Genomic DNA, 23,397 nt, shown 5'->3' with positions numbered 1-23,397 from the left:
CTAAAATCCATGTAGACTACATCAAATGCACTACCCTTATCAACCTTCCTTGTTACCTCCTCAAAAAATTCAATCAAGTTAGTCAGATACAACCTTCCCGTAACAAATCTGTGCTGACTGTCCTTGATTACTCCGTGCCTTTCTAAGTGACGGTTTATCCTGTCTCTCAGAATTGATTCCAATAATTTGCCTACCACCGAGGTAAGACTGACTGGCTTGTAATTACTTGGTCTATCCCTCGCTCCCTTTTAAAACAATGGTACAACGTTAGCAGTCCTCCAATCCTCCGGCACCATGCCTGTATCCAGTGAGGATTGGAAAATGATGGTCAGAGCCTCCGCTATTTCCTCCCTTGCTTCTTTTAACAGCCTGGGGAACATTTCATCCAACCCTGGTGATTTATCTACTTTCAAAGATGCTAATCCCCTTAATACTTCCTCTCTCACTAAGTTTATCCCATCCAATATTTCACACTCCTCCTCCTTAACTAAAATGTCTGCATCGTTCCTCTCTTTTGTGAAGACAGATGCAAAGTATTCATTAAGAACCATACTCACACCTTCCATCTCCACACATAGGTTACCTTTTTGGTCTCTAATAGGCCCTAGTCTTTCCTTAGTTATCCTCTTGCTCTTAATGTATTTATAAAACATCTTTGGGTTTTCCTTGATTTTACTTGCCAATATTTTTCCATGCCCTCTCTTTGCTTTCCCTAATTTCCTTTTTAATTTCATCCCTGCACTTTTTATACTCCTGTAGGCTTTCTGTAGTATTGAGTTCTCGGTGTCTGACATAAGCTGTCCTTTTCTGCCTTATCTTACCCTGTATGCTCCTTGACATCCACGGGGCTCTAGATTTAGCAGCCCCACCCTTTTTCTTTGTGGGAACATATTTATTCTGCACCCTTTGAATCTTCCACTCGAATGCCTCCCACTGCTCTGACACTGATTTACCTTCAAGTAGCTGTTTCCAGTCCACTTTTGCTAAATCACTGCTTAGCTTAGTAAAATTGGCCTTTCCCCAATTGAGAACTTTAACTCCCGTTCTATTTTTGTCCTTTTCCATTACTATGATAAAACTAACTGAATTATGATCACTACCACCAAAATGCTCTCCCAATTCTGCTGTGCAGTGAAACTGGCACCATGTGCTGTGTGCACTTCTTTGCATAATAGTTCCAATAAAGAAAAGATGACTAATTTCTGAAAAGTTTTGTGAGAGACATTTTCTTTCTGCATACAGAACATTAGCTGTTTATCTTTCATCCACAGAGGCTGATCCTTATTTCACTGTGAAGCTACAAGATTACACTGCTGTAGAGAAAGATGAAGTCAGCCTCGAATGTGAAGTCAGCAAGGATGTGCCAGTAAAATGGTTAAAGGATGGCCAGGAAATCAGAGCATCAAAGACAGTTTCAATTAAAGCCATTGAGAAACGCCGCATCTTGACGATCAAAAAAGTTGACGATCAAGACAAGGGTGACTATGAATGTGACTGTGGAACTGACAAGACGAAAGCCTCTGTGAATATTGAAGGTATATACTTTATGAATGAGTATGCATAGATTCTTAAAAAATTAGAATGTTCTTTCAACATGTGTAGTTTAAACACCCATTTTTAATACTGATATGGTTACAGCTCGCATCATCAAGGTGATACATCCATTGTATGGTGTAGAAATCTTTAAAGGTGAAACTGCACGCTTTGAAGTGGAGATCTCAGAAACTGATGTGCATCCTCAATGGAAGTTGAAGGGAGAAACTCTGTTACCATCACCTGTACGTTGTTTTCTTAATTTAGTTCAAAATAAAACATTCCTGCATCTGTATTGGAATTATTCAGTAGTAAATAATTTTACCTCAGAATTGTATTCATTTATTAAAATCTTCACTACAAAATCTCCTTCTAATAAATGTTCAATCGAACTTAGGAGCTTGTATAGATATATTTGAAAAAAGGTCAGGGAAAGTTTAATACAAATGAACGTCATCCTAATGTATCATGGATTTTTTATAATAAACAGCAATGTGAGATTATCGAGGATGGCAAGAAACACGTTCTGACCCTCTACAATTGCAAGCTAAATGATTCTGGAGAAGTTTCTTTCCAGGCTGCTAATGCTAAGTGCGCAGCTAATCTGAAAGTCAAAGGTAATTTTCAATTCATTTGGAAGAACTGGTTATATTTTTTTCTGGAGTTTTAATAACTGCAATTCAGGCTTATATTTTAGTACCTTAGTTCCATATTCTATTCCTTTAAATGGTATGTATGATTTGCATATGTAACATATACATTTTTAAAAAATATGTATTTTTGCCCATGTGGGTTATTAGTCTAATCTTTTTACTCCCTACACTCCCATCCAGAAATTCCACTCACCTTCATTGTGCCGCTTAATGATGTGAAAGTGTACGAGAAAGATGAAGCAAAGTTTGAATGTGAAGTGTCCAGAGAGCCCAAGACTTTTCGTTGGTTGAAAGGAACTGAGGAGGTTAAACCTAGTCCTAAGTTCGAAATTTTAGCAGAAGGGACAAAACATATGTTGACAGTTAAGGAAGCTGCATTTGATGATGAGGCAAAATATATGTTTGAAGCAGAGGACAAGAGGACAAGTGGCAAACTGATTATCCAAGGCAAGTGAAAGCGGCAAGACAGCAATATATAAATTCCTCTCTGGATAAATTATTTTCTTGTTAATGCAGGTTGAAGTTGATAAAATTCTTTTATTCACAGGTATACGACTTGAATTCATCAAACCTCTTGAAGACCAGACCGTAAAAGAGCGTGAAACAGCAGAATTTGTAGCTGAGCTTTCTCATGACAACATTCAGGTTGTGTGGTACAAAAATGACAATCGCCTGCATCCAAGTAGGACAGTGACTATGAAAGACGACGGTAAGATCCATGCCATCACATTCAAAGATGTGACCATCGATGATACTTCCCTCATCAAAATTGAAGCAATGGCTAAAAGCTCAGAGGCCAAACTTACTGTGCTCGGTAAATAGTATATATGGAAACACATGAATTATTTTGCTAATTAAGTTTTAAACTGAAACACTGCATTGTTCGATTTTTCTAATTTGTTTCATTTTTTGATTTTCTTAGAGGGTGAACCATATTTTATTAGCAAGCTGCAGGATTACACAGCCGTAGAAAAAGATGAAGTTATCTTCCAGTGCGAAATCAGTAAAACTGCTGCTCCAGTTAAATGGTATAAGGATGGAAAAGAACTGATTCCTTCAAAGAACATTCAGATTAAAACAGATGGGAAGAAGCGCATATTGGTTGTTAAACGGGCTCTGAAGAACGATCAGGGTCAATATTCATGTGACTGCGGCTCTGACAACACATCAGCCAAACTAAACATAGAGGGTAAGAATAACAGAATGCCATCTTATCGATAACATTTAGAAACCTAATATTCTGTGTCCTTTGGATGTTTACTGAGGCAACTCAGAACTTACATTTTTAATAAATTAAATGTATTTATTTTAAATGTATTAGTAGTGTGTTTTTCTTGGAGAATAACATTTTACATTATTTTGCTTCAGAACGTGACATTAAGATATTACGTCCACTGTACAGTGTTGAAGTCACAGAAACAGAAACTGCTCATTTCGAGACGGAAATTTCCGAAGAAGATGTACATGGCAATTGGAAGCTGAAGGGGGAAAATTTGCTTCCGTCTCCTGTGAGTTTTAACATTAGAAAAGTGCTGAAGCTTTTCTTTCTTTCTTTCTTAACAGTTTGACAAGTTTTTTTTAATTACAATTCAGGACTGTGAGATTAAAAAGGAAGGCACAAAACATTTTCTTATACTGTACAACGTGCGCATGGATCAAGCTGGCGAAGTTGACTTCCAGGCTGCTAATGCCAAATCCAGTGCTCATTTGAGAGTCAAAGGTAGATACGTGCTTGGTATTGTATTACCAAGAATTTTAATATTCAAGAAATATGCACTTATTAAACCCTTAAGACATTGTTCTGGCACTATATTGGGTGATGTGTCTTTCTGTGTATATTATAAATATCCAGACTACCTGTTGCATGACTTTCCATTGTAAAAATTAATGAACAGATGTAGGTCTCAAAAATTATTGATCACCAAATTACTAACCGATAATGTGGAATACCTTGTTTGCAGTTTAAAACTGAGAGTTGCTGCGTTTGCAGTTTCAGTGTTGAGTAATATCTAAGTCCGCATTTTTGGAAAATGCTTAAAGGCCACTGGACAGCAACAGGCAGTGTCCAAAGGGATAGCTGTGCAACCAATCGGATCCGGCGTTATTTTGGACATGATTCTCCTTAAGTAGCAATGGGGACAAGTATAATAGGCAGTTTCAATGGGGACAAGTATAATAGGCAGTTTCAATGGGGACAGCTATGATAGGCAGTTTCAATGGGGACAACTATGATAGGCAGTTTCAATGGTGGGTCTCAGGTTTACTGCTGACTGCATTACATTCCAGGAAATAGAATGTGCAAATACAGGTTTTAAATTCACCTGTCGCCCTTTTGGCTCGGCCTGGTCGTGTGGGTAGTGAAATAGTCACAATCTCCTGGGACAGCCGAATTTAAATTAGAGGAACAATTCTCTTGAGACTAAAGGCCATAACGATGTCTTTTGCATCCAAAGCTCGTGTGATAGGCTTACTCCGGCCCCTCAAAGATGTGACAGTAACCGCTGGAGATTCAGCTACTTTCGACTGTGAACTGTCATATGAAGGAATTGAAGTCCAATGGTTCTTGAAGAACAAGAAACTTGAGTCCAGCGACAGAGTATGTTGATAAGTATTTTGTGTTATTTCTTTTCTCTTTTGTAATTCATGGAGAATGTAAAAGTGGTATCTCACCTACATTCCAAAGTGTTCCGACTGCACGATCCTACTGAGTTTTCTGCATATAGGGGCTTTGATGGTTTGCCGTTGCATTTTAGGCAACTGATGAGGGGTTCAAAATAACATTCTGGTCAAGTTTTCGTTTCCCTCCATTTCTCTGTGGCTGTTTTTAACCACCACAAATGCTTGTGCACACCATTTAAAAATAAATGCTGAGTCTTTGACTAATTAATTGTATTTAAACTATGAATAGCTATAATAAGCTATAATTATGGGGGATTTTAACTATCATATTAACTGGACAAATCAAATTGGGCAGGGCAGCCTTGAGGAAGAGTTTATTGAGTGTATTAGGGATGGATTTCTTGAGCAGTATGTAACTGATCCTACAAGGGCGCAAGCAACCTTGGACCTGGTCCTGTGTAATGAGCCAGGATTAATTAATAATGTCCTAGTTAAGGATCCCCTTGGGATGAGTGACCATAACATGGTTACATTCCATATCCAATTAGAGGGTGAGAAGGTTGGATCTCAAACAAGCGTACTGAGCTTGAATAAAGGAGACTATGATGGTATGAGAGCGGAATTGATTAAAGTGGACTGGGAAAATAGGTTAAAGGGTAAGACGGTACATGAGCAGTGGTGTTCATTCAAGGAGTTATTTTACAACTTTCAAAAAAAATATATTCCACTGAGGAAAAAAGGGTGTAAAAGAAATGACAGCCATCCGTGGCTGAGTAAAGAAATTAAGGATAGTATCCGACTAAAAACAAGGACATATAAGGTAGCCAAACTTAGTGGGAGGATAGAAGATTGGGAAGTCTTCAAAAGACAGCAAAAAGTAACTAAAGGATTGATTAAGAAAGGGAAGATAGATTATGAAAATAAATTTGCAAAAAATATAAAAACAGATAGCAAGAGTTTCTACAGTTATATAAAAAGAAAAAGGGTGGCTAAGGCAAACGTAGGTCCCTTAGAGGATGAGACCAGGAAATTAATGGTGGGAAACATGGAGATGGCAAAAATGCTGAACAAATATTTTGTTTCAGTCTTTACGGTAGAGGACACTAAGAATATCCCAACACTGGACAAACAGGGGGCTCGAGGGGGGGAGGAGCTAAATACGATTAAAATCACTAAGGAATTGGTACTCAGTAATTTAATGGGACTCAAGGCGGATAAATCCCCTGGACCTGATGGCTTACATCCTAGGGTCTTGAGGGAAGTGGCAGTAGGGATTGTGGATGCTTTGGTAATAATTTTCCAAAATTCTCTGGACTCAGCAAAGGTCCCAGCAGATTGGAAAACTGCTAATGTAACACCCTTATTTAAAAAGAGTAGTAGGCAGAAGGCTGGAAATTATAGACCAGTTAGCCTAACATCTGTGGTGGGTAAAATTTTGGAGTCTATTATTAAGGAGACAGTAGCGGAACATTTGGATAAACATAATTTAATAGGACAAAGTCAGCATGGCTTTACGAAGGGGAAGTCATGTCTGACAAATTTGCTTGAGTTCTTTGAGGACATAACGTACAGGGTGGATAAAGGGGACCCAGTGGACGTAGTGTATTTAGACTTCCAGAAGGCGTTCGACAAGGTGCCACATAAAAGATTATTGCTCAAGATAAAGAACCACTGGATTGAGGGTAATATTCTGGCATGGGTAGAGGATTGGTTATCTAACAGGAAGCAGAGAGTTGGGATAAATGGTTCATTCTCGGACTGGCAACCAGTAGCCAGTGGTGTTCCGCAGGGGTCGGTGCTGGGTCCCCAACTCTTTACAATCTATATTAACGATTTGGAGGAGGGGACCGAGTGTAACATATCAAAGTTTGCAGATGATACAAAGATGGGAGGGAAAGTGGAGAGTGAGGAGGACATAAAAAACCTACAAGGGGATATAGACAGGCTGGGTGAGTGGGCGGAGATTTGGCAGATGCAATACAATATTGGAAAATGTGAGGTTATGCACTTCGGCAGGAAAAATCAGAGAGCAAGTTATTATCTTAAAGGCGAGAAACTGGAAAGTACTGCAGTACAAAGGGATCTGGGGGTCCTAGTGCAAGAAAATCAAAAAGTTAGTATGCAGGTGCAGCAGGTGATCAAGAAGGCCACAGGAATGTTGGCTTTTATTGCTAGGGGGATAGAATATAAAAACAGGAGGTATTGCTGCAGTTATATAAGGTATTGGTGAGACCGCACCTGGAACACTGCATACAGTTTTTTTGTCCATACTTAAGAAAAGACATACTTGCTCTTGAGGCAGTACAAAGAAGGTTCACTCGGTTAATCCCGGGGATGAGGGGGCGGACCTATGAGGAGAGGTTGAGTAGATTGGGACTCTACTCATTGGAGTTCAGAAGAATGAGAGGCGATCTTATTGAAACATATAAGATTGTGAAGGGGCTTGATCGGGTGGATGCGGTAAGGATGTTCCCAAGGATGGGTGAAACTAGAACTAGGGGGCATAATCTTAGAATAAGGGGCTGCTCTTTCAAAACTGAGATGAGGAGAAACTTCTTCACTCAGAGGGTAGTAGGTCTGTGGAATTTGCTGCCCCAGGAAGCTGTGGAAGCTACATCATTAAATAAATTTAAAACAGAAATAGACAGTTTCCTAGAAGTAAAGGGAATTAGGGGTTACAGGGAGCGGGCAGGAAATTGGACATGAATTTAGATTTGAGGTTAGGATCAGATCAGCCATGATCTTATTGAATGGCGGAGCAGGCTCGAAGGGCCGATTGGCCTACTCCTGCTCCTATTTCTTATGTTTTTATGAATATTACAAATCAATAAAAATGCATATTGCATGTAAAAATCTATATTCTACATCTCTAAAGTTCGTTGCGATTGGAAAGCAACAATGGAACAAATTCAATGAAAAGCACTTTTCTCTTTTGCTATTACTAGAAGCATATACAGTAATTCCATTCTTAAAGTATTTTGCAAAGATTTATTTTCTTAACTATGATGACTGGCAAATGTGAAGATGCTTTCAAGTTCCGAAAGAAATACGGTCGCTGATTTTTTTTTGTAAAATATTAAAGGTAAAGTATTAAACGCATATATTGCAAACAATGCACATTTTGTAGTTGTTACTAAAATTCTATAATGTTAATTGGACATTCTTTCTATAGGGTGTGTGGTTTGCAAGCGATCTCACTTTTCCCCTTAATCCCTTAACTTTTTTAGTTCACATCTACTAAGAACAAAAAGCGTAAATTTGTAACACTCTGGATAAGCAAAATATACTTAATGACCTAATTCAGTTTCTAATTACCTGAATGATGGTATCTGCAATTCACAGAAAGAATTACAGACCCGACTTAGTAAGATTAAATGACATATGTTTGCATATTTTAATTTGCCATCATTGTAACAATTATCTTGATATGTACAATATCGATTTGCTAATCAATATTTCTGCTCAGCCCAGAGATTCTTACACAGGCAGATATGAAATTTGATTGCAGTGAAACGATCATATATGTAATTAAAATGACACTGGGAAGTAAATGAAGAAAGATGGATAAAAAGAGATTAATTTCTGAAACAATAAAACAGAGTGTTTAGATAATCTAACAGCAAATGACAATCAAACGCACAACATAGACTCGTGGAGATGGTTGTTGACAAGGATACCAGCATTTGTTGTTGTAATCTTTATGTTAAAATAAGAACAGTTTACTGAGCATTTGTTAAAATTGATAGTGTATGGTACTGAGCTGGCAGGGGATATTGACTGTAGTGTAGTGTCACCTTTGTAATAGCGAAAAACACACTTGATATCCAATTCCATGTGAATGTGTATGGCTGGCTGCTGTAAGCAAAGCAACTTTTGTTTTTATACATTAGGAAGCATGTAGTAATGGATTTATCAATTCTTGTGTACCAAAAACTTGAATGTGTAAAACAAAATAACAATAGCTAAATTATCTATGACAAGCTAATTCAGTTTTCAATTATCTGAATTATATCGAGAAAAAAATTGTATGTGTATATATATATATATGAAAGGCATGGCTAAATTTTAGTTCAAATAAAGCATGAGAAATTTAGAAAATTAAACAATGTGCAGAACTGTAACATAATTTCTTAGTATTTTGCAGCAATTGAAATGTATTAATAGTTTTGCAGATGTCTGATTAAATCCTCACATTTTGAAAGCTGTAAAGGATAGTTAGTATCAAACTGTGGTTGTTGTTTGAACTAATCAATTTTTCTTAAATAGAATTAATTGCTTAGTTATCTTTTTGCTTTTAAACATGTCTTGAATAATCATATAGTGAGTTTGCTAACAATCCAAAACTCTTATTTTGGATCAGGTTGTTACTCGTGCTGAAGGCAGAGTGCACACTTTCACCCTCAGAGATGTTCAGTTAAACGAGGCTGGTGAAGTCAAACTTACTGCTAAAGACTTTGCAACATCTGCCAAGCTTATCGTGAAAGGCGAGTAATACATTACACCAAAGAAATATCTGAAGTTTTTTTCCAAAACACTATATTTGGTTATGTATTTTATAATTAATATGTTGAATTTTCCATTTAAATCTTTTATAGAACCACCAGTTGAATTCACTAAACCTCTGGAGGACCAGACAGTTGAAGAAGAAGCCACTGCTACACTGGAGTGTGAGGTGTCCAGAGAGAATGCCGAGGTTATATGGCTTAAGGATGGAAAAGAAATTCATAAAACCAAGAAACATGATATCATTGTTGATGGAAGAGTTAGAAAGCTTATTATCCATGACTGCAAACCTGAAGATTCTAAAACATATACTTGTGATGCCAAAGGCTTCACGACTTCCTGTTTCCTCACTGTGGAACGTAAGTAAATATATATATTGTACAATGTTCATAACTAAAGCATTGTGCTACATTGTTCAGATCTACATTGATGACAATATATATGTTACTATTTATCTGCCAGTAAGACTTTGTTTCTTTCACAGCTCCTCATGTTGAATTTACAAAGCCCCTCACTGATCTTGAGGTGAAAGAAAAGGATGTTGCCAAATTTGTATGTGAAGTTTCACGTGAAAATGCAAAGGTTTGCCTTCTGTTTAAATCATTGTATCTGTTTTGTTTTTTTAAAATTTTCCTTTTATGTTGATAGTTAAAACCCAATCATTTAAATTTAAGCAAAAGGGTAGATTAGATAGTGTATCTTTACAGCTGTGGGCCTCACATGTATTCACTTTTGTTTCTGCTACAGTGTAAGGTTACAGTAAGTGAGCCTTCATGGTGAAATAAATTTTCATGTACCTTTTCCTGTACAATAGTCTACCCCTCTCTTTGGGGCCTGAAACTTACTCAATTCCCAGAGTTTCCATTTTTCTTGGGGCTGCATGTGTGCACAAGATCACAAAGAAAATTGGCCCCTATACTTTTTACGTTTCTACTGCTTGTTTATTTTTAGATAATTCTGTTCTATACTTCTCTTGCTGTGTATGCACTTGTGACATTGTACAACACTCCTCCAAATGTTATTTATACTTCTTCTGATCTCTATTGCTGCTCAAACTCCTGTATGACTCATAAAGCAGAAACCTTCCCTTTTAAGTATGTTCTTTTACCAGAGTTACATCATTACTTCCAGGAGTTTAACCAATCAATCAACCTTTACCAATATTAGAATTTCTATTCAAACCTGTATAGTCACATCTGTAAACTTAAAGTTCCATTTGTTCCAAGAATTCATAGATAGAAAGAAAGGACCAGTTGATTAAAGTCCTTCAGGGAATGATACCTGACATTCCTACTCAATCTGCCCTACTCCACTCTCACAAAATGTTGTCGACTCTTAATATCCTCTCAAGTGGTCTAGCAAGCCCCTTAGTTACAAAACAAACACTATAAAAATAGGACAACAAGAAAAATATGACACGCATTGACCCAATCATCGGATCAGGACAAGATTCAAGCAATCCCAGCTCAGTCAACCCTACAAAATCCTCCTTATCAACATCTGGGGAATAGTGCCCAAGTTAGAAGAATGGTCCAATCAAGCAACATCTTGACATAGCTGAGTTCACAAGGTCATATATTTCAGTCAGCATCCCAGCCTCCTCCATCACCATTCCTGGGTATGTCCTATTACACCATTAGAAGAGACCTACCAGAAGTGGGGGCACAATGGCGTATAGTGGGGTGAATGTGGCCCTTTGGAGTCATCTAGACCCCATGAAGTCTAATTATTTCAGCTCACATAAAGCAAGCAAATCTACTGATTACCACCTAATTCCCCCCTTCAACTGATGAATCAGTACCCCTCTATGTTGAACACCACTTGGAAGAAGCACTGAGGGAAATGTACTTCACGTGGGAGTGTCAATGTGATGATACTAGTGAGCCACCAAGTGTGACTCACTGGTAGCATCACTGACCAAACTGGCTGAGTCCTGAAGGACGTAGCTGTCAGACTGGGTTTGTATCAGATGGTGAGGAAACCAACACTAGGGAATAACCTGCTTGGCCCACATCATCACCAATCTACCTGTTGCAGACACTTCTGTCCATGATAGCATTGGTAGGAGTAACCACTGCACAACCGTTGTGAAGACAAAGTCTTATCTTCACAGTGAGAACATCCTCCATCATGCACTACTGCCATGCTAAGTGGGACAAACTAATAAACCAAAAGTGGGCATCCATGAGGTATTGTAGGCCATCAGCAAGAGAGGAATTATAATCTCACCAAAATCTGTAACCTAATAGCCTTGCACATCCCTCATTCCTCCATCTTTATAAGGCCACAAGATCAACCCTGGTTTAGTAGAGGGAGCACCAGGATTACCTTAGACTGAGACACAAATCTTGTGATGCTACAGCAGAGAGCTATCTACATGCTAAGCACCAAAAGGAGCAGACAATGACAGAGCTAGGCATTCCACAACCAAAGCAAAGCTCTGTAGCCCTACAACAACCAGTGGTAGACAATTAGGCAACTAAAGGGAGGAGGAGGTTCTATGAACATCTCCATCCTCAACCACGGCAGATACCAGCACATGACTGCAAGAGACAAGGCTGAAGTGATTGCAAGCATTTTCAGCCAGAAGTGTCAAGTGGCTGATCCTACTTGGCCTCCTCCTGAGGACCTTACAATCATAGATGCTAATATCCAGCCAACTTGATTATGTGACATTAAGAAGCGACTTAGTATACCAGACATAGCAAGGCCTATGGGCCATAATAACCATCCCGGCTGTAGTGCTGAATACCTGCGCACCGGAACTAATCAGTGCTGCTATGACATAGATATCAACCCAATAATGTGGAAAAATGCCCTAGTACATCCTATCTGCAAAAAGCTGGACAAATCTAACTCAGCCAATTACCACCCTGTCGGCCTCTCCCAACACGTGCAAAATGAGGGAAGAAATAATCAATAATGACATCAAAAGACACCTACTTACCAATAATCTGCTTGCTGATGCTCAGTTCAGGTTCCAACAGAACCATTCAGCTCCTGACCTTATCATAGCCTTGATCCAGGCATGGACATAAGAGCTGAATGTCAGAGGAGAGGTGAGAGTAGCTGCCCTTAACATCAACCAAGTATTGTACCAAGGAGCCTTAGAAAAACTGAGGTTAATGGGGGTCAGTGGGAGAACCCTTCAGTGGCTGGAGTCATACTTGACACCCAGGAAGATAGTTGTGGTTGTTGGAATCCAATTATCACAGTCCCAGGACATCACTGTGGAAGTTCCTCAGGGTGGCGTCCTAGGCTGAACCATCTTCAGCTATTTCATCAGTGACCTTCCCTTTGTCACAAGGTCTGGAATGGGCTTGTTAGCTGACAATGCTGCAGTGTTCAGCTCCATTCACAACTTGTCCAATAGTGGAGCAGCCCATGGTAGACTACAGCAGGACAACATCCAGGCTTAGGATGACAAATATCAAGTTATGTTTGTACCACATAAGTGCCAATAAATGACCATCTCCATCAAGAAAAGGCCCAACAAACACCACCGATCTCAAAAGCACCACCAGCAGTGAGTCCTTCACCATCAGCATCCTGGGGGTCACAATTGACCAAAAGGTTAGCTAAACCAGCTGTAACAACATTGTTGCTGCAGGACAAGGGCAGAGGCTGGGCATTCTACAATGAGTGGCTCCCTCTTGATCTTTCAATATCTCTCCACCATCAAACAAGTATGATAGAATATTCACCACTCACGTAGATGGCAACTGTGCTCAAGATGCCCAACACCATCCAGGACAAAAACATCCTTTTTCTCAGCGCCCCTGCATTTCAACTCAATATCCAGCCCATTTAGCACCAGTGGCTGCAATCCCTTCATTACTGGCACACTGTGACTGCAGTATGTACTATCTACAGGATGCACTTCAGCAACTCTCCAAGCTTACTTCAACAGCACTTCCCAACCCATAACCTCTACTACCAAGAAGGACCAGATTGGAGCACCATTACCTACAAGTTCCCCTCTAAGTCACACGCCATCTTGATGTGGCTATATACCACCTTTCTTTCATCATCAATGAGTAAAAATCTTGGCATTCCCTACCTAATGCCATTGTGGGAGCAACATCACCACAGGACTGCAGCAATTCAAGAATACAGCCCACCACCACCTTCTCAGGGAAGCTAAGGATGGGCTATAAACGCGACCTTGCCAGAATCGCCCACACCCTTAGAACAAATTTTTAAAAATTATATAACAGCTTATGATGCCCTTAGGGTATCCCAAAACAATTTAGATCCAACGGGTTACATAGAATTACATTAAATTTACAACACAGAAACAAGCCATCCAGCTCTGTGCCAGTGTTTATGCTCCATATGTGCCTCCTTCCATTCTGTTTACTTCATTGACCCTCATCTCACCCTATCAGCATATCCTTCTATTGCTTTCTCTCTCGTTCTTATCTAGCTTGCCCTTAAATACATCTATATTGTCCACATTCTTTGTTACGTAGGCAGAAAAAATACCTAGTTATTGCCTTCCCTCGCAATGGGGTGAAGTAGACCAGAAGGGCTCTTTGTGTTATCAAATCTGACCTTCGTTAGTGTCTCTCCAGGTCAGCGATTATGTTCCACAGAAACCACCCAAAGCTGGAAATATTGAGTGCCTGGCCACATTCACCTCTGCAGGTGCTACATCTGTGCTTAATCAAAAGTTAACATGGCACTTGCTATTACTCTATTAAGAAAATTCCAAGGACATGTGCACGTCTGCTTACATCAGTCTCTCTTTCACGATAAACAGCTTTAGACTGTGCCAGCATGCTCGGTACCAAGTTATTATAATTAAATTAACCCCATATTATCAGACTTGTCACACTTTCTTCTACCGAGGAATCCACTCTCGTGTATTTTGTTTCATGTACTGTACGATAAAATGATTTGTGAAATTACCCTGAGCAAGGCATTATGAATTTTTTTTTATTTCAGGTACGTTGGTTTAAGGATGGTGTTGAAATAAGAAAAGGCAAAAAGTATGACATCGTTGCTAAAGGCGTGGAGAGAATGCTTATCATTCACAAAAGCAGCTTTGATGATGAAGCTGAATATGAATGTGATGCAAGGACAGCTAAAACTTCTGGATTGCTTACAGTTTTAGGTAATTAGTCAGATCAGAGCTGTGCATTATTTTAACTTTCAGAAACATCTTTTAGATTTTCCTGATCCATTTATACTTACATATAATGCCATGTTTTGCAGAAGAGGACGCTGTCTTTACCAGGAACCTTGCAAATGCTGAAGTTACTGAAACAGACAGTATTAAATTGATCTGTGAAATTTCCAAACCAAATGCTGACGTAACTTGGTACAAGGGAGATACAGAGTTACCTGAAATTGGCAAATATGAACAATTTACAGATGGCAAAAAGCGAGTTTTAGTAATTCAGAACACTGAGCTAGGTGATGCTGGTGAATATAATTGCAGACTCCCAAGTGGTGCTCGGACTTCATGTCAACTGAAAGTTAATGGTATGTACTATCGTCTATTCTGATATGTGTATGTTTTTCACAGCTGTGTCTTAATTTTTCCCAGGGTAATTTATCCTCATAATTTTATTACAGAACTAGCAGCAGAATTTATTTCCAGACCGCAGAACCAGGAGGTAGTAGAAGGAGACAAAGCAGAGTTTGTCTGCTCAGTATCAAAAGACATTTATGAAGTGAAATGGCTTAAAGGTGATAAGGAGCTTCAATCCGACGATAAATATGAAATCGTATCTGATGGCAAAAAACGAATGCTCATTGTCAAGGACTCCATACCAAATGATGAAGGAACTTATGCTGCCATGATTGGTACCTCAAGAGCAACAGCAGAACTGACAGTTATTGGTAGGTCATGTAAACTATATTGTGAGTTTACTGAAGCATGGGTGACGATTTACAGGAAATAGGAGCATTGCATCTGCACAGTCAAATTAAATAATTTTAATTAAATTATTAAAAAAGAAAAATACATAAGGGCAGATTTTAACTCCCTTCACCTGGCAGAAACGGGGGCTGTAGCGGAGTTAAAATGGAGGTGGTGGACTTACTGCTCAATTCCCACTCTGCCACCATTTTTCCCAGGCCTCCTGCCGGGCAGCTGAGGCACCTGTCTGAATCAGGCAGAAGCCTCATTAGTCTATGAAAATCAGAGTCCTACATAGCCATTTTAACTGCCTGCTGAGCACAGTGTCAGCCGTGGATGCTCCACTCAGTAAAACTTGGTGGTGCAGCAGGAGATGCTCAAAATTTATTTTTATGGTGCCAGGAGGAGCAGGAGTGGTCCTCCAAACTCTACACGAATAATATGAGCCGCTACCACCCCAGGTTTCCCGCCCACCCACCTCTGACCTACCTTTTTGCCGGCCAGGTCAGTTTGAGGGCCGCCTGATATAGTGAGCCCAGAGCTGACGAGCTGCATTGGGACATCCATTCAGGGCGTGTTGCTCACTGCATATTTGTTAATGAGGCCTGGCCCTGGAAATGGACTGGGCCTCCCACTGGCTGTATCAGACAACCAGCCAACGTGCTCCGCCGGTCAGCCAACAGATATTTAAAATCTGTCTCTGATGTAAAATTCTCAGTGCGTGAAAGGCTGAGGTGTTCTCTACCTTGGCTGTGTCATAACCCATTGAGGGATTTATAACCATCTGACAAGCAAGTCTGTTTTGATGTTGAAATGCAATAGGGACTGATCTTGATGCTACTTAGCTCCAAGTTCTTAGCTCCCTTTCTGAGTTTTTGAGGTAGCTGCTGAGGTGAGCAGGGGGCTCTTAGTAGAGTGCTTTTCTTTTCTTCTTTGGAGTAGCAAATTAATTTCAGACTTATAAACATTGACTGTCACCCAGCCCAGCCCAAGGCCTGAGTTAGGGAATGTCACTTCAATTATTGGCGCATCCCACCCCCAATATTAACATTGAGGGAGCTATTGCTCTCACTGCTTCTCTCGAGTTGGCACCTATGTTCAAAAGTATTTAAACTTAAATGATTTTATTGTTTTGAATAAATTTTGTTTTCTTTCTCAGAAAATCTTAGGATAATAACTCCCATCAAAGACCAGCTAGCCAAAGAAGGACAAGAAGTTGTATTCAATTGTGAAGTCAACATTGAAGGTGTCAGACCAAAATGGCTAAAAAATGAAGAAACTATTTTTGATAGTCCAAAATATGTCATGGTCCAGAAAAATTTAGTCTTTACTCTCAGAGTCAGAGATTCACAAAAGGAAGATCAAGGAATGTACACAATTTCACTAACAAATAATAGAGGAGAACATGCAAAATGTTCAGCAACATTACAAGTACAAGGTAGATACTTTTTCTTGAATGTTAAACAGCTGCACATAAAATAAAGTTACATAATACAAGTAAGATGGCATAAGTATTTACATAACTACTTTAAATCTCTGCAGAGGAGGAACTGAAAATCATTGAACCTCTTGAAGATTGTGAAACAATGGAGAAGAAGACTGTCACCTTCTGCTGCAAAGTGAACCGTGAAAATGTCACTCTACAATGGATGAAAAATGGAGAGGAAATTACATTTGACAGACGAATTCTCTATAAAATTGACAAGAAGAAGCACTCTCTTATAATTAGAGACTGTGCATTCAAAGATGAAGGTGAATACACTGTAATTGCTGGACAAGACAAATCAGTTGCTGAACTTATTATCACAGAGGCACCAACAGATTTCACAGAACATATTCAAGATCAGACTGTCGTTGAGTTTGAAGATGCAATCTTTTCATGCCAACTGTCTAAAGAAAAAGCCACAGTAAAATGGTACAGGAATGGCAGAGAACTCAGGGAAAGCAAAAAGTATGTTTTGTTTTAATCTTTTTTTGTTAAAACAAAGACTGTCATTCATAAGTGTTTCATATATAACATATATAATATAATCCATAATCTTATTACGTTTGCCAGGTATCAGTTTGAAAAAGATGGTAGTTTTCACAGACTTTATATAAGGGAATGTAGACCAGATGATGAATGTGAATATTCCTGTGGTGTGGAAGACAGGCGTTCAAGGGCAAGACTGTTTGTTGAAGGCAAGTACTGATTTAGAAAAACAAGTACACCACAACAGTTTTGAAAATTCAGGAAACACAGGGCTAATTATTACTTTTCTCCTTTCAGAAATCCCAGTTGAGATCATCAGACCTCCACAAGATATTTTTGAAGCCCCAGAATCTGATGTTATTTTTGAAGCTGAATTGAACAAAGATAAAGTTGAAGTCAAGTGGCTCAGAAATAATATGATAATTGTTCAGGGTGATAAACATCAAATGATGAGTGAAGGAAAGGTCCACCGATTGCAGGTCTGTAACATCAAGCCACGTGATCAGGGTGAATATAGGTTCATTGCCAAGGATAAAGATGCAAGAGCGAAACTGGAACTTGCAGGTAAGTTCATTTGAGTTTTATAAATATTGATGAGAAATGTTAAATTTCCTGTTACTATTTACAATGAAATGCCTCTGAAGATTTGATATATTCCTGACTTGTGAATCTTCTCACTGTAGCGGTACCAACAATCAAGATGACTGATCTGAACCTTGTAACTGATGCTGGAAAGCCATTCACAATGACACTTCCATATGATGCTTATCCTCGTGGTGAAGCTGAATGGTTCAAGGAAGACAGTTCTACTTCTGAATATGTCAGCCTGCCCAAACGGAACATTGACACAACTGCAGAAATCACCTGTTATAGACTTTCTGATCCAAAGAGAACTGACAGGGGAAGATACAAGATTGTGATTCAGAATAAACATGGAAAGGGTGAAGCATATATAAATTTGAACGTTATCGGTAAGCAGTCTTTGTTACACGTATGTTCTGTAGCTGGGTATGTAAACTGTTCTTAAAATATCTTCTAAACTGCATTTCCTAAAACAATTTCATTTCTGTCAATTTACAGATGTGCCTGGCCCAATCCAGAATTTGAATATTTTGGAAACTTACGATGGTGAAGTCAGTCTTGCTTGGGATGAGCCTAATAGTGATGGTGGTAGCAAAATCCTTGGGTATGTTGTAGAAAGGCGTGATGTAAAGCGCAAAACTTGGACCTTAGCTACTGATCGTGCCGACAATACTGAATTTACAGTGACCGGTCTTCAAAGAGGAATAGAGTATCTATTCCGTGTCAGTGCAAGAAACAGAGTAGGTACAGGTGAACCTGTGGAAACTGATACACCTGTTGAAGCTAAGAATAAGTTTAGTAAGTATCAAATAATATTCATCACTAGTTTCAATTATTAATTCCAAATAATTTCTATTGTCAATATCACAAAATAATCATTTTATTGCCTTTTCTGTCAGATGTACCTGATGCACCACTGAACGTCCAAGTGAAAGATGTGAACAAATTTGGTGCCACCATTACATGGGAACCACCAGAATATGATGGTGGAGCAGAAATCACTAACTACGTTGTTGAGTTACGTGACAGAACCTCTGTCAAATGGGAAGCCGCTATGATTACTGGAGCAGATGAACTCTCTGCTCAGCTGAACGATGTAGTGGAAAACAGAGAATATATATTCCGTGTCAGAGCAGAAAACAAAGCTGGTGTAGGAAAACCCAGTGCAGCTTCACATCCCGTGAAGATTATGGATCCAATATGTTAGTATCTAATCAGAAATATATGTATTTGTAGTAAATGTTTTTAGATTTTTAATTTTGTACATTCATTAATTAATTTCTCCTTTTTTAGTCAAACCAAGCCCGCCCATTGAATTTGCCTATTCAAAGCAGACCAAAGAATCTGTGCAGCTGAATTGGGAACCTCCTCTTAAGGACGGAGGAAGTCCAGTAGAGGGCTACATTATTGAACGATGTGAAGAAGGCACGGATAAATGGATTCCTTGTAATATAAGACTTATTCCTGAAACAACATTCAAGGTTATTATTAAATTTATTTATTTTTTAAACATATCAGCGCTGATTTAGTAAGAGCTGGAGGCAACTGCTCTCCCAATGGTAATTTTAGGGGTGCAATTCACCTTCAATCCATCATCAAGTTACAGACCCATCGTCACCTGATGATCAACACTGGTCCCCTGGCAGTTGTCCTACATGGACCTCTGGTGTGCTCAGTGACATTTGTGAAGTAGAGCTTCAAGTGGAGGGTGTTGATCAACTTTTCAGTTCATTCACAGCTTCACGTGCAGCTATTTGCGGGTGGGTCAGTAAGGCACGTGGCAGCTGTAACAGTTGGACTGACTGATAGGTCACACGGGTGGTGAGAAATGAGGCACACTTTTTCTTTACTTGATTGTGTGTAGGTACTGACTTAGGGCATGTTAGAGAGCATTTGCTTTGTTGTCCATCTTGATGGGTCACATGGAGAGTTTTTTAAAAATTTGTTCTTGGGATTTGGGCAGCACTGTTGAGCAGTATTTTTTGCCTATCCCTGGTTGCTGTGAGGGCATTAAGAGTCAACCATATAGTGTGGGACTGGAGTCACATGTAGGCCAGATCAGGTAGGAGTAGCAGGTTCCCAGAGATAGGAGGAGTAGGATCAAGGAGGTATTTGAAGATGATGATAGGATTTTGAATCAATTTGTTTAGGAACAGGAGTTCTGCGAAGGTAGGAATGGTGAGTTTTCAGACCTGCGTGCTGGACAGGATGTAGGTCACAGAATTTTGAATGAGTTGAAGTTTATCTAGGGTGGACCTCAGGGAACTGGCGAAGAAAGGGTTATAGAAAGGGTTGGAGAAGTGGGCACAGAGTTGGATATTGATGACTTTCGAGGATCTCAGAGAGGATGGGAGTGTGGAGAGGGAGCAATAGTTTGAGAGGATAGAGGAGTCAAGCATAGGTTTTTAAGGTGAGTGCTAATGGATAGATATTGTTTTGAGTCTGTAACATTTGTGACCTCATACTTGCTGCTGACTGGGAAAAATGTGCTAAGAGTATTATTGTTATTTTTAAAAATATTCTCATATACTTTTATTTTTTGTCACTACAGGTTACTGGTCTGAAACAAGGAGTGAAATATTATTATAGGGTATCTGCTGAAAATGCAGCAGGTGTATCAGATCCAGCTGATGCTCTTGGCCCACTAACAGCTGATGATCCTCATGGTAATGGATGTTCTTTTCTGAACAAAAATCTATCAAAGGCTGTGAAACTGAGTTTTTTTTTTAACTGTGACCATTTGCATAACCTTTTAAGTCTGATTACACTTTCTCTTTTAGTGATTCCTTCTCTTGATTTGAGAGCGTTCAAAGATGGCCTTGAGGTCATTGTTCCAGAGCCGCTTAAGATTCGTATTCCTATCACTGGCTACCCTATACCTACGGCAAAATGGGCTGTTGATGAAAAACCTCTTGAAAGCAATGATCGTGTGAAGATGGCAACAACTGCTGCATATACGCAACTAATCATTTCTCCCAGTGAACGTCCTGATAAGGGAATATATAAACTGACACTGGAAAACGATCTGTCATCTGTTACAGGAGAAATCAACGTGAATGTAATTGGTAAGTATCTGAATATTTTCAGAAAACAACATTTTTATTTAATCTTTTTAAAATGATTCTACAACAGCTTGCATTTATGTAGCACCTTTAACAATGAAAACATCCCAAATACTTTACAGAGAGAGCGAGAAAATAAATACATTATAGAAGCACGTGCAAAGCCTTCAACATGGAAGTTAGGAGAAGTAACTGAAAACTTAATTGAAAGGATGGGTTTTGCAAAGGTTTTTAAAGATGGAGGAAAAAGCAGAGTGTTAAAGAAATTTAGGAAAGGAATTCTAGAGAGTAGGGTCACCTGAAGGTGCTGTAAGCAATGGTGGACTAACCAAAAGGGGAGATACAAAAGGCCAGAGTCAGAGGACTGAACAACGGGGAAAGGGATATAAGCCTGGAAGATGTTGCAGAGTTAGAATGTGCAAAGCTATGGAGGAATTTGAAAAAGGGGATTGTGATTTTAAATTCAGTGTGTTAGGGAATCAGTGTCGGTCAGTGAGGATGTGGATGATGAGCAAGCGGAATTGAGTGCAGGACAGGATATGAGTGGCTGAGTTTTTAACAAGTTGTAGTTTATAGAGAGTGAGGGATGGCATACTGACAAAAAGAGGATAATGGAGAGAGTGAGTCTGGAGCTAACAACAATATAGCTAAGGGTATCAGCAGTGGTAAGATAGGCATGGAGGTATGTGATGTTGTGGATGGTAACGTAAGGATGGAAAGCAGTTTGAAGCTCAGCTCTAGGTCAAATGAGACACCATGGCTTTGCACACCCTGAGTGAATGACTGGGGAGGTGGAAGGAGTTAATAGCAAGGAACAGTTTATGGCATGTGCGTAAAACAACAAAATGATTAAATATTTAATTCTTTCTTGTTTTAACTTCTCAGCACGCCCAAGTGCACCAAAAGATCTTAAAGTGTCAGAAATCAGTAGAAGTACAGTACATTTGATGTGGGAGCTACCAGATAATGATGGTGGAAGTCCATTGACTGGATATCTTATTGAAAAGCGTGAAGTTAACCGCAAGACTTGGGTCAAAGTAAGTCATAAACCATACTAATCTCAAATTTACATTTGATATATACCCACAATTATCAAACTAGTGGCTCAGAATTGTCACCTGTGTTCATTAAAGTTACTCATTAAGGCTAGATACAAAGAAATTGCTGCCCACCTGGACAAATAGTTTAGTAAGTTATCAGCTCATATACTGAGATACTGAAGGAAACAAACAAGCATAAAGCTATTCAGATGTCAGTAGTAGCTCCATTATTGTAATGTCAACCATATACAACTAAATATTGAGCTCAATTCCATGTCAGTGCCTTTCTGCATAGTAAGTCTTCAGTGTAGATTTAAGCATTTTTATTAGAATTCTTACCCAAAATTTTCTGTTTTATTGTTAAATCTTTATGTTGTCTTTCAACAACAACAACTTGCATTTATATGGCGCCCTTAACATAGTAAAACGTCCCAAGGCGCTTCAGAGGAGTGTTATCAAACAAAATTTCACACCGAGCCACATCAGGAGATATTAGGACAGATGAGGGTCATAGAGGTAGGTTTTAAGGAGCGTTTTAAAGGAAGAGAGAGAGGCAGTGGGGTTTAGAGAGGGAATTCCAGAGCTTAGGGCCTAGGCAGCTGGAGGCTGATCGGGGATGCGCAAGAGGCAAAAATTGGAGGAACGCAGAGATCTCAGAAGGTTTGTAGAGCTAGAGGAGGTTACAGAGACAGGGAGCGGCGAGGCCATGGAGGGATTTGAAAACAAGGATGAGAATTTTAAAATCAGGGCGTTCCTAGACCAGGAGCCAATGTAGGTCAGCAAGCACAGGGGTGATGGGAAAACAGGAGTTGGTGTGAATTAGGATACGGGCAGCAGAGTTTTGGATGAGCTCAAGTTTATAGAGGGTGGAAGATGGGAGGCCAGCCAGGGGCGCATTGCAATAGTCCAGTCTGGAGGTAACAAAGGCATGGATGAGGGTTTCAGCAGCAGATGAGCTGAGGCAGGGGCAAAGATGGGTGATGTTACCGAGGTGGAAGTAGGCAGTCTTGGTGATGGAGCAGATATGTGGTCAAAAGCTCATCTCAGGGACAAATAGGACGCCAAGGTTGTGACCGGTCTGGTTCAGCCTCAGACAGTGGCCACGGAAAGGGATGGAGTCGGTGGCTAGGGAACGGAATTTGTTGTGGAGACCAAAGACGTCGGTCTTCCCAATATTTAGTTGGTGATTTTTGCTCATCATTTTGGACAAGCAATGTGACAAATGAGAGACAGTGGAGGGGTAGAGGGAGGTGGTTGTGAGTTAGAGCTGGATGTCATCAACGTACACGTGGAATCTGACATGTTTTCGGATGATGTCGCTTATTAACGCTGAGGCATTGTTACATTCTGTGCTTTCTAGGTTATTGAGGGAGTGCAAGACTTAGAATTTACCGTCCCTGACCTCTTCCAAGGAAGAGACTACCTGTTTAAAATTTCAGCCTGCAACAAATGTGGCCCAGGCGATCCTGCATATATTGATGAACCTGTTAATGTATCTGCACCAGCAAGTAAGTATTTAGCTTTGCTAATCCTTTGTATTGAATCTTATGATACTTCCTTTGTAAAT

The 23,397-nt window shown here is 39.5% G+C and overlaps 1 protein-coding gene across 16 annotated transcripts in view; it reads left to right on the top strand.

The window, feature by feature from the left end:
- The window catches only part of ttn.2 (titin, tandem duplicate 2), a 373,025-nt gene that overhangs the window by 239,430 nt on the left and 110,198 nt on the right, over positions 1-23,397 (top strand). For all 16 annotated transcript variants that reach the window (XM_067987638.1, XM_067987650.1, XM_067987647.1 and 13 more), the window contains 27 exons: positions 1,272-1,535; positions 1,639-1,778; positions 2,024-2,150; positions 2,367-2,633; positions 2,734-3,000; positions 3,109-3,375; positions 3,555-3,694; positions 3,780-3,906; positions 4,640-4,782; positions 9,166-9,289; positions 9,401-9,667; positions 9,793-9,890; positions 14,256-14,424; positions 14,526-14,795; positions 14,889-15,155; positions 16,334-16,612; positions 16,717-17,125; positions 17,231-17,355; positions 17,444-17,710; positions 17,830-18,117; positions 18,227-18,526; positions 18,628-18,930; positions 19,022-19,209; positions 20,280-20,394; positions 20,509-20,793; positions 21,676-21,827; positions 23,191-23,338. In XM_067987638.1, coding sequence (XP_067843739.1) covers positions 1,272-1,535; positions 1,639-1,778; positions 2,024-2,150; positions 2,367-2,633; positions 2,734-3,000; positions 3,109-3,375; positions 3,555-3,694; positions 3,780-3,906; positions 4,640-4,782; positions 9,166-9,289; positions 9,401-9,667; positions 9,793-9,890; positions 14,256-14,424; positions 14,526-14,795; positions 14,889-15,155; positions 16,334-16,612; positions 16,717-17,125; positions 17,231-17,355; positions 17,444-17,710; positions 17,830-18,117; positions 18,227-18,526; positions 18,628-18,930; positions 19,022-19,209; positions 20,280-20,394; positions 20,509-20,793; positions 21,676-21,827; positions 23,191-23,338 — 5,796 coding nt within the window. The remainder of the gene's footprint in view (positions 1-1,271; positions 1,536-1,638; positions 1,779-2,023; positions 2,151-2,366; positions 2,634-2,733; positions 3,001-3,108; positions 3,376-3,554; positions 3,695-3,779; positions 3,907-4,639; positions 4,783-9,165; positions 9,290-9,400; positions 9,668-9,792; positions 9,891-14,255; positions 14,425-14,525; positions 14,796-14,888; positions 15,156-16,333; positions 16,613-16,716; positions 17,126-17,230; positions 17,356-17,443; positions 17,711-17,829; positions 18,118-18,226; positions 18,527-18,627; positions 18,931-19,021; positions 19,210-20,279; positions 20,395-20,508; positions 20,794-21,675; positions 21,828-23,190; positions 23,339-23,397) is intronic.

The sequence above is a fragment of the Heptranchias perlo genome, chromosome 7, assembly GCF_035084215.1.
Source record: "Heptranchias perlo isolate sHepPer1 chromosome 7, sHepPer1.hap1, whole genome shotgun sequence".
Classification (NCBI taxonomy): domain Eukaryota; kingdom Metazoa; phylum Chordata; class Chondrichthyes; order Hexanchiformes; family Hexanchidae; genus Heptranchias; species Heptranchias perlo.
Note: the sequence above shows the minus strand (reverse complement) of the source record. Positions and strands in the feature narration are given on the sequence as shown.